Below are 11453 nucleotides of genomic sequence, written 5' to 3'. Positions count from 1 at the left end.
CCATGGATCACTCAGTCTTAAAATATTACTCTAAGCCTGGGGGAATGCATGAGCAGGTGTTCGGGATGCTGATGGGTAATCAGGTGTGTAAACTCGCTACTCACATTCTGCTGACGCTGCCGAACAGCAGATTAGCAAGCGGGTCGGGAGAGAGTTAGTCCATCTTGGCCCCTCAGAGCACACATTCTCTTCTCTTCTGCTTTTCTTTGGGCTGTCCTGCACTGTTTTTGTTCCAGTTGAGAGAAAGCCTAGCTTTTGTCGGGCCGCAATGAACCAGAAGGTTGTCCTCATCACTGGCTGCTCCTCAGGAATAGGTCTGGCACTGGCAGTCCGCATTGCCAAGGATGAGAAGAAGAGATTCATGGGTAAGGTGACATCTATAAAAATGCCAACACTGTACTGTACTGGCACATGTGATTTATGAGGCCATTGCACTCTGTAGGTGGAGGACAAAGTAAGATTTGCAAGTATTTTGTATGAGGCAGTCACTATTAACTGCTTCGGGCTATCAGTTCATATCTAACAAACATAAATACAGTTTAGATATGTAATAACAATAATTTACATGTATAGATTCTAGAAATACTTAGGCCTACACTTGTAATAGTGAAAATGAGAGAAGTAATCACTCTCACTGAATCTTATTTAATTACCTGAATGTCTGTAGCTTATGTGTGAGAGCTTATAGTTTGTGTCTGTGGCTTCCAGTCTATGCCACCATGAGGAACCTCGCCAAGGGTGAAGCCCTGGTGGAGGCTGCCGGTAAGACACTGGGAAGAACCCTGGAGATCAAACAGCTGGACGTGTGTAACGAGGAATCCATAAAAGCCTGCGTGCAAAGCCTGCCTGAATGCAGAGTTGACATTCTCAGTAAGACAGACACACTTTCTGATGGTATCAGTGTGGCATCCCTACAGCTGTGATGATGATCTGCAAGCCTTAACCTCAAATATTGTTGTTATATATTTAATCTCATAATATATACTATATTTATGATTACGGTTTATGTTTGTTATTATTTTATGTAATTCAATATGTCATATGTTAACATTTTAATTATTTCCCTTCTGCAGTCAGCAATGCAGGGATGGGGCTGATTGGGCCAATAGAATGTCAAACTATAGAGGAGATGAGGAACGTCATGGACACCAACTTCTTTGGGTTGGTTCGCCTCCTCAAAGAAATTCTGCCTGACATGAAGAGGAGGAAGAAAGGCCATATTGTAGTCATTAGCAGTGTCATGGGAATCCAAGGTGAGCCTGGCACATCCATATCACATCCCACATCATGTAGTCAAGACTGCCAGAAAGAATTCCTTCCAGTGTGGAATATTGAAGTTACATACTAACCAAAAGTGGGACAACTCATTTGATTTAAGATAAGTGCAAACATTTATTAAATTAAATAAATTGTGGGATTTTAAAGGATTTCGTTTTGCATACGCCCAGCCCATGCAATTTGATTTAGTCTATTTATTATGACCTCACTGCATGTTTCACTAGTTTACTCCTAAAGTAACACAAATTAAATTCGCTTAATGGCTCAGTTAGACAAATTAGCTCAAATAACGGCAGACATAAGCAGAATAGTTGAATGTTTCAGTTGGAAATCAGGTTAATTTATTCATCAAGTGTAAGTGTGGATTCTTGCACAGGTTTATACCACACATCAGTACAAAACAAAGACACAGCTATTTAAGTTTGCTCATTAGCCCCAGCACAGATAGTGTAAGGTAATGTTTACTATTCAATAAATGTGTGTCTTTTTACCTTAGGCATATTGTTCAATGATGTGTATGCTGCATCTAAATTTGCTTGTGAAGGATTCTGTGAGAGCCTTGCTGTCCAAGCATTGAGATTTAACCTGAAGTAAGTAACTACTACAGTCACATTAACCACAGAACAGACATTTAACAATTAACATTTTACTTTCCGATGTCACTGCCAGCATTATAAATGTGATACAGAACTCATTCTTGTGCAATATGCTGCGCAGAAGAATAAAAATGAAAAACAAAAAAACCCTATGGTCAGGAAATTGTTATGTCCCAGGGGTTATCATCATCCCCAGATTATCATTATTTTGTGTCCTGCATTGCATGCTCTGAATGCAAAACACTATGGTCATGGAATGTCAGTATGTTACAATGTATCTCACCATTGTCTAGTCATAGCTATAAGTCTGTAATAAGTGATGTTGGTTGAGGACCAGCATTTGAGAGGGTGTGGTCCATCCAAACTTCTTCATGCAAAGACACACCTGTGTCCTACTTGTCATTATGAAGAACATCTGTGGCATAAGGCTGCCATATCCCTTCTCTCGACTGGGACATAAAATCACTCCCTCATGCAACCACTTAAGGCTATTGGTAACAGTAGGAACATCCCACCCTACCTTCAGATAGGATTTATGTGTGAGTGTGCCCTTATATTAGCTAATAACACGTATAGCACCTGGGAAAATTCCTCATTCATTATAGATTCCCTCAAAGGATATGCCATTGAACCTCTCCCTACCTTCTGTTCCAAGAAGGCTTAAGTAAAAATTGCAACTCATGCAGTTTTAATATCTGGAAGGGTATTATGCAGCACGGAGAGGTGTCTGTATTGTCCTTTAAAATAGCATTTCAGTGACATTACCTTTACTGAGAGACGCTTATTGATGCTTATTTCTCTTGTCTGGTATAGGATTTCTCTCATTGAGCCGGGTCCTGTCATTACTGAATTTGAACGTAAGGTCTATGCGGAAGGAGTCAAGATAGACCTTTCAAAAGCCGACAAGGTTACTGCTGATATGTTTACAAACATCTACTTGAAAAACTACGGCCAGATCTTTGAGAGCCTTGGCCAGACACCAGAGGACGTAGCAGAGGTATGCTCCTTTAAAATCTGAAGAATACAAATATATACATAGCATCTTGCATGAATACTGGATTCAAATGGCAAAAATGACTAAATCGATTGAAACGTAAGCACTCGAGTAAACTCAAGCAGTATTGTGCAGATGGTACTTCCAAATGTTTTTTTTTTTTTTTAAATACACTTTCCTTAATTGGACTGATGTATTGAATCACAGAAGTGTCTTCAAAGACATTCTCATCTGATACTCGTACTCATCTTGGTTGACACCGTTGTTCTGTGTCATCTTGGCTTGTTCTGAAGCTCATTTAGTATGCCGCTTTAATCCCCACAGCACACACACAGAATCATCACAATGGACGACCCACCCTTCCGCCATCAGACAAACACTCTGTACACCCCTATGACCACTCTGAAGTATGCCGACCCCAATGGAGACCTGCCCATCGAAACCTTCTACACAATGGTGTTTGAGCACGACAAGGTGTTCAATGCCAGCCTCAACTTTCTCAAGCTACTGCGCTGGAGAAGTCGCAAGAGCTTCACTCTGGAAAAAGAGGAGAACAAATCCTAATCACTAGCCTGTTCTACTCCTAAAGGTTTCACATTTACCAGTACACACATTAGTTACATGATGATGCTACTCACTCAAAGCCTCTTATAGCACAGATACACAATTTAATTTCATTCTTACCAGTCCCATTTACATTCTGATATATATATAATTTGGGGGGAATTCTGCTTTTATAATAGTGGTTAAACGTTCTCTTTCTGAATGTGTCTGTGCAGGGGTTTGTCCCTTTTCTGTTATTCTTTGTGTTGACATCTCACATGTCTCCTTGTTTTTCTGGCTTAACTCCATGAGGAAATAAAAAAGAAACTATTCTGTCACAGACAGAATGACCACATACATCCAACAACTCTTTCACTTCCTCCCTGAAGTCTTTCTTTGTCTCCATTTGTCTATCGGCTAATTTAATAACTTTCAGAGACAGTTTTTAACGTTCCCTATGCATTTTTCCATGCCGCTTAAGCAAACAGATTGAGTTGTGCTGATCTGACGCAGCATTCATAGACTTTATGTGAAGACCACCTGTCAAAACCTCTGATACTGAGGGAGTAAAACAAACCGAAGATTACATTGGCTATTATTAAACATTATTTTACAGGGTTAATATGGAATTGACAGAATTAGGAAGTACATCAGGGGTATCACTCATGATTAAAATAACACAACATCAGTGGTGGCAATTCATTAAGGCCTAGGAGTATGGAGCAGGAGATGTTATTATGAAACAGTATTATCAGCAGCTTTAACAAGCAAGTGTCAGCTTAATGTGGCTCAGGCATTTACTTCTATATTTAGATCTAGTGAGTGGGTACTTCATTTAGTATAACATTATTTTTCAATTAAACACCCTACTGTATTTTGTCCATAATTATGTTTATGAAAATAACAATAATACCTTAGACTTATATAGCGCTTTTCTAAGTACCCAAAGACGCTTATGCACCTACTCCCATGCATTTATCCCCCCATTTTTCTTCAGAGTTAGTAAAGCAGCAGAGAGGTGGCAGCAAAGGGTACACCAAGTGATACAAAAGTAAAATACTAAATATAGCAGTTTGAAATGAGCTCTTGTTTTCAATGTTTTAAATGTTTTAAAACAAAAATGACCAAGATAAGTTAAATTCTTAAGCAACCTTACCTTTGTGTTACACGAGTTCATAGTTTTCATTTGATGTTTGTTACACCAAAAATGTTTTCATGTTTAAATTATTTTTAAGGTCGACAAACAAGGAAACGGTTTAATGTAGCTGCATGTTATTTCTACTATATAAAGGAGCAATACAGCCACATTAAATGTCACAGTTTTACACTTGAACTCAGTTGGTGGCTGTAAAATACCAGAGAGATGGCAGAATCACTGAACAAAGAGTAATTTAACTTCTCCTTGTAAATCATGGGTTGTTAGTTTTCTTGTTTTTAAACACTTCTAAGTGTTTAGGCATCACAGAGCACTGCATTATGGTAGATTAGAAGTGCAAGTTAAGCCTGCGTGCAATCTCACAATATCCCAAAGAAATAGGTAACACAGTAAGTAATGACAACATTGCTAAAAAAAACAGTAGATGTAGAATATCAGCTTTTAGCTTGTATTGACATTACGTTTTCTGCAGCCTAATCCTCAGTATTTCAGCGTAAATGCCCCCCTCTGCCTAGCCTGGTGACACCAGCCTACGTATTTCCGCCTGAATTGATTTCAAGCTCATACTCAGTCTGGCCCAACCCCATTGACAATCGTCTCCAGAACTCAAAATTTTGCAGGACCAATCAGCGAACAGTTCAGAGCTGTGACGCAAAACTCGCCTTGGAGGAAAAGACACGAAAAGCTATCGGAAAAGTTGTCTCAACTCTCGAGAACATCAGAAAATTAAAAGGAGAACAAGAGTATTTTCTTGTAAGTTTTATGATTGGAAAGGACGTCGTAGCTCTTCTCCCAACTGGCTTTGGGAAGAGTTTAATCTACCGAATGCTTACTAAACGTTGCTGATTGGTTAAGGGAACTCCAATGATTTTAAACCTCAAGATAAGCACCCGCCCATCTCGGAAACCAAAATGCATTGGGTTGGCCCAGACTGAAAGACGGAATGAAATGGAGTCACAGGCTGGTAATGGCCAGGCTACCCTCTGCCCATCAATGTAGATTTTCATTTTACGTCGACAGACATGGCCAACTTTTCCTTACCTATTTCATGCACCTTAAAGGCTACAAGACTACATCAGCCCAATTTGACTGAGTAGTAGGCTACCTTAAGGAACAAGAACATAGGACACTTTTCATAGACAGAATGTAGGACAAACAGTTGGTCTGTGTGACAGTACGAATTGTCAGCGGTAACAGTCAACATTATCACCTAAAAAGACACATTAATGTTGTTGTAGCCTACACATATCTACCCAGTTCCACACTCAGTCCCTTACATTTTTGCCCACAAGACACTAAAAGTGCTACCAAGGCCAAAAGATTATTCTATAAAACACTGTTGTAAAACACAAGCGTGATGTAGCCTAGGCCTATATGATGATCAACGGCCTGCATTGCATACCGTTACAATAGTGATGACAAACTAAGCGTTAAAAATGTACGCGTCCTCATATCAATCAGTCCTGATTGATTAATGAGCCGAAAAAGATGTTGAAAAACACCTGAAGATGCTATCGTCCACTTGCTCTACCCTGGAGCTACTTGCGCAAACGGGTGTTGTTGAAGACTTCGACTAGGGCGGAGACAACGCCTTTGGAGAACGCCCACCGCCACTCCGGGCCTGGGATCTCGTCGTGCATTGTGGGACTGTTTCCGGAGGAGAGCTCGCCAACGCTATTCGGGCTGACATCATGGAAGTAATGAATTAAATGTTTTATATAGTGACGGAAGTGCAGTTAAGTGTCTTTATCAAGACTTCGCACAACTTCGACTGAAAGTGTTTATTTTACGACTTAGGACGAATAAATGCAACCGGCAGGACTTTGTACTAATTAACTTGCAAGATAGTCATGTCCACAAAAGCGCCGGAGCCCAGCTGTGCCGTTGTGTGCTAGTGGGGGAATAGCAAGCTAGCTAGCTAGACAGCTAGCATAGCTTATGGTTGGCTAGTAAGCAAGTTTTTAGAACCCTTTCATTTGCTGCGTGTCTTGTTTTAAGCTTTTGTCACATTCCACCTCGGTAGCATCCTGCGGAAAGTTAGGTTTGGAATCCTTTTAAACGTGTATTCAGGAAAAGCCGGTGACTCCAAGGAGCATTAACGGTTGCTATCCTTAGCTTGCTAACTAGCTGAGTTGACTCTAGTGAAAGGCCGCTGCGAACCTTCCACTAGCACTAGTTGTCTCACTGTTATTTTGTCTTATTGTGACTTTTTCAACAAACGGTATTAGAAAGATGGCCTCATCATCAGGAAACGACGACGACCTTACCATTCCGAGGGCAGCCATCAACAAAATGATAAAGGAAACTCTCCCTAACGTACGGGTAGCTAACGATGCCAGAGAGCTTGTAGTTAATTGTTGCACAGAATTTATTCATCTGATTTCCTCGGAGGCTAACGAAATATGCAACAAGTCCGAGAAGAAGACCATATCTCCCGAACACGTCATCAACGGTGAGTTTATGACAAGATTCTTATTTGTCGCTTGCTGTCATTTGAAGTATCCAATGCTAACGTCAATGTAAGACGTCAGCACTGTCTATTTACATCCATTACCGGCCCTTATGAGAATAAATCAAGTCAAACTAGTAAGCAGGTCAAAAAATCCTATAGTATTAATGTATAATCCATCATCGAGCCATTTGTTGAGTTGAAATATGAGTATCTGAACATATCAAGTGTTGAATGGACACACCCACCTTTTGAAATGACAGGTGTACAAGTTATTTGGTTGTCTGCTAGCTATATGCATCATCGTAATTTTTTTTTCTCCACGTTCTGTTTTGTGCAGCACTTGAAAGCTTAGGATTCGGGTCCTACATCGCGGAAGTCAAAGATGTTCTGCAGGAGTGTAAAACAGTAGCGCTTAAGAGGAGAAAGGCAAGCTCCCGCTTGGAGAATCTCGGCATTCCCGAAGAAGAGCTTCTACGTCAACAACAGGAGCTGTTTGCAAAAGTGAGTAATCAACTACAAGCAACTGTTATCAGTTTAAAATCTTCCTTGCTTGACCATGGGTTTCCATCTCGATGGTTGCAAACATGTATATGGCATGGAAGGATCACTTTCATGCCTGGGATTGTCATGTTTCCAAACTGTTGGCCCTTGACCAACATGTAACCACTGTGTGTGTATGTAACTATGCACTGGGCTTAATTCTGTTTCTCTCTCCCTTTCGCGTGTGTGTGCGCGTGTGCGTGCGCGTGCGCGTGTGTGTGTGTGTGTGTGTGCGATTGTATAGGCACGGCAGCAGCAGGCAGAACTGGCCCAGCAGGAGTGGTTGCAAATGCAGCAGGCGGCGCAGCAGGCTCAGCTGGAGGCTGCCTCAGCCAGCGCAGCCCAGCAGGCCAGCTCCTCCCAGGATGAGGATGAGGAGGATGACATGTGAGAGAAAGAAAGAAGAAGAATGAGAGAGAGCGAGCATGAGAGAGATGCACACCTGTCTGTCCTCCTCCACCTCTACCTGGACGAGCAGAGGCATCCACAGTGTTTTTTTGGACAGCCTCCCCCTTCCCCTCCTCCTCCACTTACCCAGAGACATTATCAGTCCAGAATGAACAGTATACACATGGATGTTTCCTTTTTTAAGAAAAAAAAAAAAAAGAAGATTAAATTGTTTGGGGTTGACACGTGGCCCTTTTAGCTAATAATTGTCCGTGTTACTTGTTTACTCAGATGAACCAGACACAGTCGAAGCTCTCTTGGCACAACAGTTTTTTGTTTTGCATTTTGTTTAGTGATTTACTTTTAACAATTGACCCATGGTATCTTGTTTGGATTTGTCAAAGGTTTAAAAAATGAAATTCTCATGCATTATATGTAGGGGATGCAAAGAGAATCGCAAAAAGGCAAATGACTGATGGAGATATTTGTTCCTTGCTGAGTATGTACAAGATGAGTGTTTAAGCTCATGTGCTGCCTCTTTTAGGTTGATTGTATAACTGTTCCTCAAACGTTATTTTTGTAATGTTCAGCAAGAAATATTTTCTAAAGGGGTGGGGGGGGGGGGGGGGTCTTACTGGCATTTTGGGGATTTGGAAAAGGGGGATTGTTTTTTTTTTTTTTTTTCCTAGCCTTTTTATGGGAACAGCTCCTCACCCATGTCTTGCTCAGTGGATAATACAGATATTATTTCCAAAACCATTTGGAGTTTTATTTGTTAACTTAAGATGTTCATTGCTTTGTTGAATCATTTTAGTTAAGTCAAGGTGTAAGTAGGTCGAGGCTTTTATCTCCCTGTAATTCAATACAGTATTTCTCTTTCTCATCCCTAGTACCAAAGACAGAAAGGCTTAAACCCCTTCAGTTACCAGACAGAGTAAAATGGCGTATACCGATAGTGTTTGTCCTGTATAGAAGTCAATGGTTTTGGTGCAGACTGCGCCTAAGTTTCTGCACACAAACACGTGGTTAGTGACTTTCACTTTGTACAATGTTTTGATATCTGAGCAGTTGTTTCCCTCCCCCCTGGTGCGATGTGCAAAAGTTGCGTTGTGTATGTGTGGTGAAATCTTAACTTGTGATGATTGGTAATCTCTAGTTGAAGTGTGTTCACATGCCTTCTCAAAAGCTGTAAGCTGTATTCTCTGAGCAATAAAGTCAAAATGTTTTATAATCAAAAACTATCCCAATATGAGTTTCTCCCCCTCCCCATTTGAAGACTAGCTCCGCAGCTTGATTCAACTTCATCTTGCTTTTAGAGTAGTAGTAGTATGAAGTGTTTGAAAAACCATTGACCTATAGCAGCAGTTTTTTGCGAATTTGTAATTTGAAACAAGCATGGATGAGACATTCATTCATTTCCTTTCGTTTTACACTCAAGTTTGTGGTTTGTTGTTGTACAATTTTCTCAATGTGATCCCTGCATTCAGTTTTTCAAGGATATATTCAGTGCAATTCATTTTTAATTTTCATTAATTATGTTCTGTAGTCACAGACTAACTGTCCAGGCGTGTTATAACATGAAGGGGAACGAGCAGACTTAAGCATCTATTGGAAGCTATTGTGGTGCAGAGGTTTTGATTTGTACTATCAAGTATGTCCTTTCAGCTCTTGGTGATTTACTATGATGTTTTTATCTTACCTCAAGAAACGGACTATCAGTACAATGCAACTGATCAGAATATTCTACAAAATTAGTCTGTAGGCGCTGAGAATCCAGGGGCACAGGCTTTCTGAGAGGGAGGTCTCAATCTGTGCTGTTTACCCCGAGGAACAAGAATCCACTAACCCTCTTCAGACCAGCTTTGGCTGGGTCTGTGGTTCACCCTGTTTCCTGAAATCAACGGCTTGCCCTTATCTGTGCCCCACTATCTGTGTGCTAGTTTAGTCGCAGCCATGGGGAGACTTCATTCATTCATTCATTCATTCATTTAAACCTACTGCCATTCTGAAACTCACTTTTTATCAGATCCTAACAAAAAGTGAATCATAGAAGACAGGATGATAAGATTCAGGCTGTGGGTTAACATTTTCAGAAGGTCATCCAATTGACATTAACGTGAGAGCTGAATTACAGAAGAAAAGGAGCACAATTAGCGACGAGATTAGCAGGAAATTACATCATTATACTTAGGCTGACAAAATGGTAACTTTCACAGTCTTGTGCGAAGTAGTAAATATACAGTTATACTTTTCTGGTTGGGGCACAGCTGTACGCAACCTCGTTATGTTACCATCTCGTGGATTAATACACCATTATATATTTGGACACCATGTTGATAACGATATTTGCATAAATGGATTTAGTTTCTGAAGATGATACTTGTAATGTTATCTTGTTAGTGCAGTGCACCAAACTGATGCCAAATCTAATAATACAGTATGTCATGTCTATTGGCCAAAATGTACATTCACCAAGTAATTTGTCACAGCTGTTATTTGTAGACTGAGTTAGCCCCCTTGTGGTCAAAGATTGCACTGGAACATGTATTCCCCAACACTCACACACACACACACACACACACACACACACACACACACACACACACACACACACACACACACACCCTTACTGTTAAATTATCTGGTTTCCATAACCTTAGAGAAAAGGCCTCCACATTAGGTTATAAACTTGCACAAAATTAAATAACAATTCCATACTTTAGGTTTGATAAGGCTTAATAAAACAGTTACATCTTGAATACATCTTACTAGGTTTCTTTTCCATACATTGAATAATAGTCATTCTAAATCGTAAAGTGTTTGTGGGCCAGTCATTACATGCAAAATATCACTGAGTTAAAAATGGGTACCCACAAATGCGCAGTTGTCACTGTTGTGACATTATCTAATTGTTGTGGAGATAGCTGTCTGTCTCAAGCCTGTCTGCTGGTCTTAAAAAAAAAAATCTCTACACCCAACAGTTACTACAAGATTGCCACTGTAATATACTTGTAGTATAGGCTACATGTAGTCCAAATGGAGTAAGCTGAAAGGATTCCTGTGCCAATATTATTAGTAGCAAATGGCAGACTACAGCAACTGTCCTGTCATAACTACACCCACTTGGTAGGCTACCACAGGGACATTAAGATTAGATTAGCAAAACTTTATTCTGTTCACTTATCTACATTTCCAATACAGCATTTGGCAAGTCTACAGTAAATAGTCAGAGTTACAGTTTATTTTAGATTTATTCCCTAATGACTGTGCTGCAAATGTTCGAAAAAAAAGACATAAATGACCAGGGGAGCTGACAGACAGAGGGCGCCCAGGATATGAGAAAGAATAAAATCAAGAAACAGCACAACTCAAGTCTTCCTCAAACCTTCCCACCATTCCATGTATTCAGTCCGTCGATAGTGAAAGGTCGTCCCTCTTGATCATTCAACCGCCGTGCCGAGGAAGGAGTTTAACTTGTCAAATACAGACGGAGTCAGCATTTACGTG

General features: G+C 40.4%; 2 protein-coding genes across 3 annotated transcripts; both read left to right on the top strand.

Annotated features, from left to right (window-relative positions):
- Positions 1 to 268: 268 nt before the first annotated feature.
- LOC308383102 (retinol dehydrogenase 8) lies at positions 269 to 3432 on the top strand (the record flags this gene model as incomplete). The annotated part of the gene is made up of 6 exons (XM_080860698.1): positions 269 to 365; positions 709 to 870; positions 1074 to 1253; positions 1775 to 1868; positions 2688 to 2871; positions 3193 to 3432. The coding sequence occupies 6 exons, from the start codon at positions 269 to 271 to the stop codon at positions 3430 to 3432; spliced, it is 957 nt and encodes a 318-aa protein (XP_080716824.1).
- Positions 3433 to 6229: 2797 nt separating this feature from the next.
- On the top strand, positions 6230 to 8531 carry dr1 (down-regulator of transcription 1). Of its 2 annotated transcripts, XM_080860228.1 has the most exons (4): positions 6230 to 6264; positions 6796 to 7019; positions 7357 to 7520; positions 7804 to 8531. In XM_080860228.1, the coding sequence occupies exons 2-4, from the start codon at positions 6800 to 6802 to the stop codon at positions 7948 to 7950; spliced, it is 531 nt and encodes a 176-aa protein (XP_080716354.1). In that variant the 5' UTR covers positions 6230 to 6264; positions 6796 to 6799; the 3' UTR covers positions 7951 to 8531. The 2 variants fall into 2 exon arrangements, with proteins under 2 accessions (XP_080716354.1, XP_080716353.1); XM_080860227.1 differs by having other exon boundaries at positions 6240 to 7019.
- The last annotated feature ends 2922 nt before the right edge of the window (positions 8532 to 11453 follow it).

The sequence above is a fragment of the Sprattus sprattus genome (genome assembly GCF_963457725.1).
Source record: "Sprattus sprattus genome assembly, chromosome: 2".
Lineage (NCBI taxonomy): Eukaryota > Metazoa > Chordata > Actinopteri > Clupeiformes > Clupeidae > Sprattus > Sprattus sprattus.
Note: the sequence above shows the minus strand (reverse complement) of the source record. Positions and strands in the feature narration are given on the sequence as shown.

Excerpts from the sequence above, each read along its gene's own strand:
- dr1 (XM_080860228.1), top strand. The coding sequence starts at position 6,800 with ATGGCCTCATCATCAGGAAACGACGACGACCTTACCATTCCGAGGGCA. Across the intron at positions 7,020-7,356 it reads TCCCGAACACGTCATCAACG|CACTTGAAAGCTTAGGATTC; the intron begins GTGAGTTTATGA and ends TGTTTTGTGCAG. Across the intron at positions 7,521-7,803 it reads AACAGGAGCTGTTTGCAAAA|GCACGGCAGCAGCAGGCAGA; the intron begins GTGAGTAATCAA and ends GCGATTGTATAG.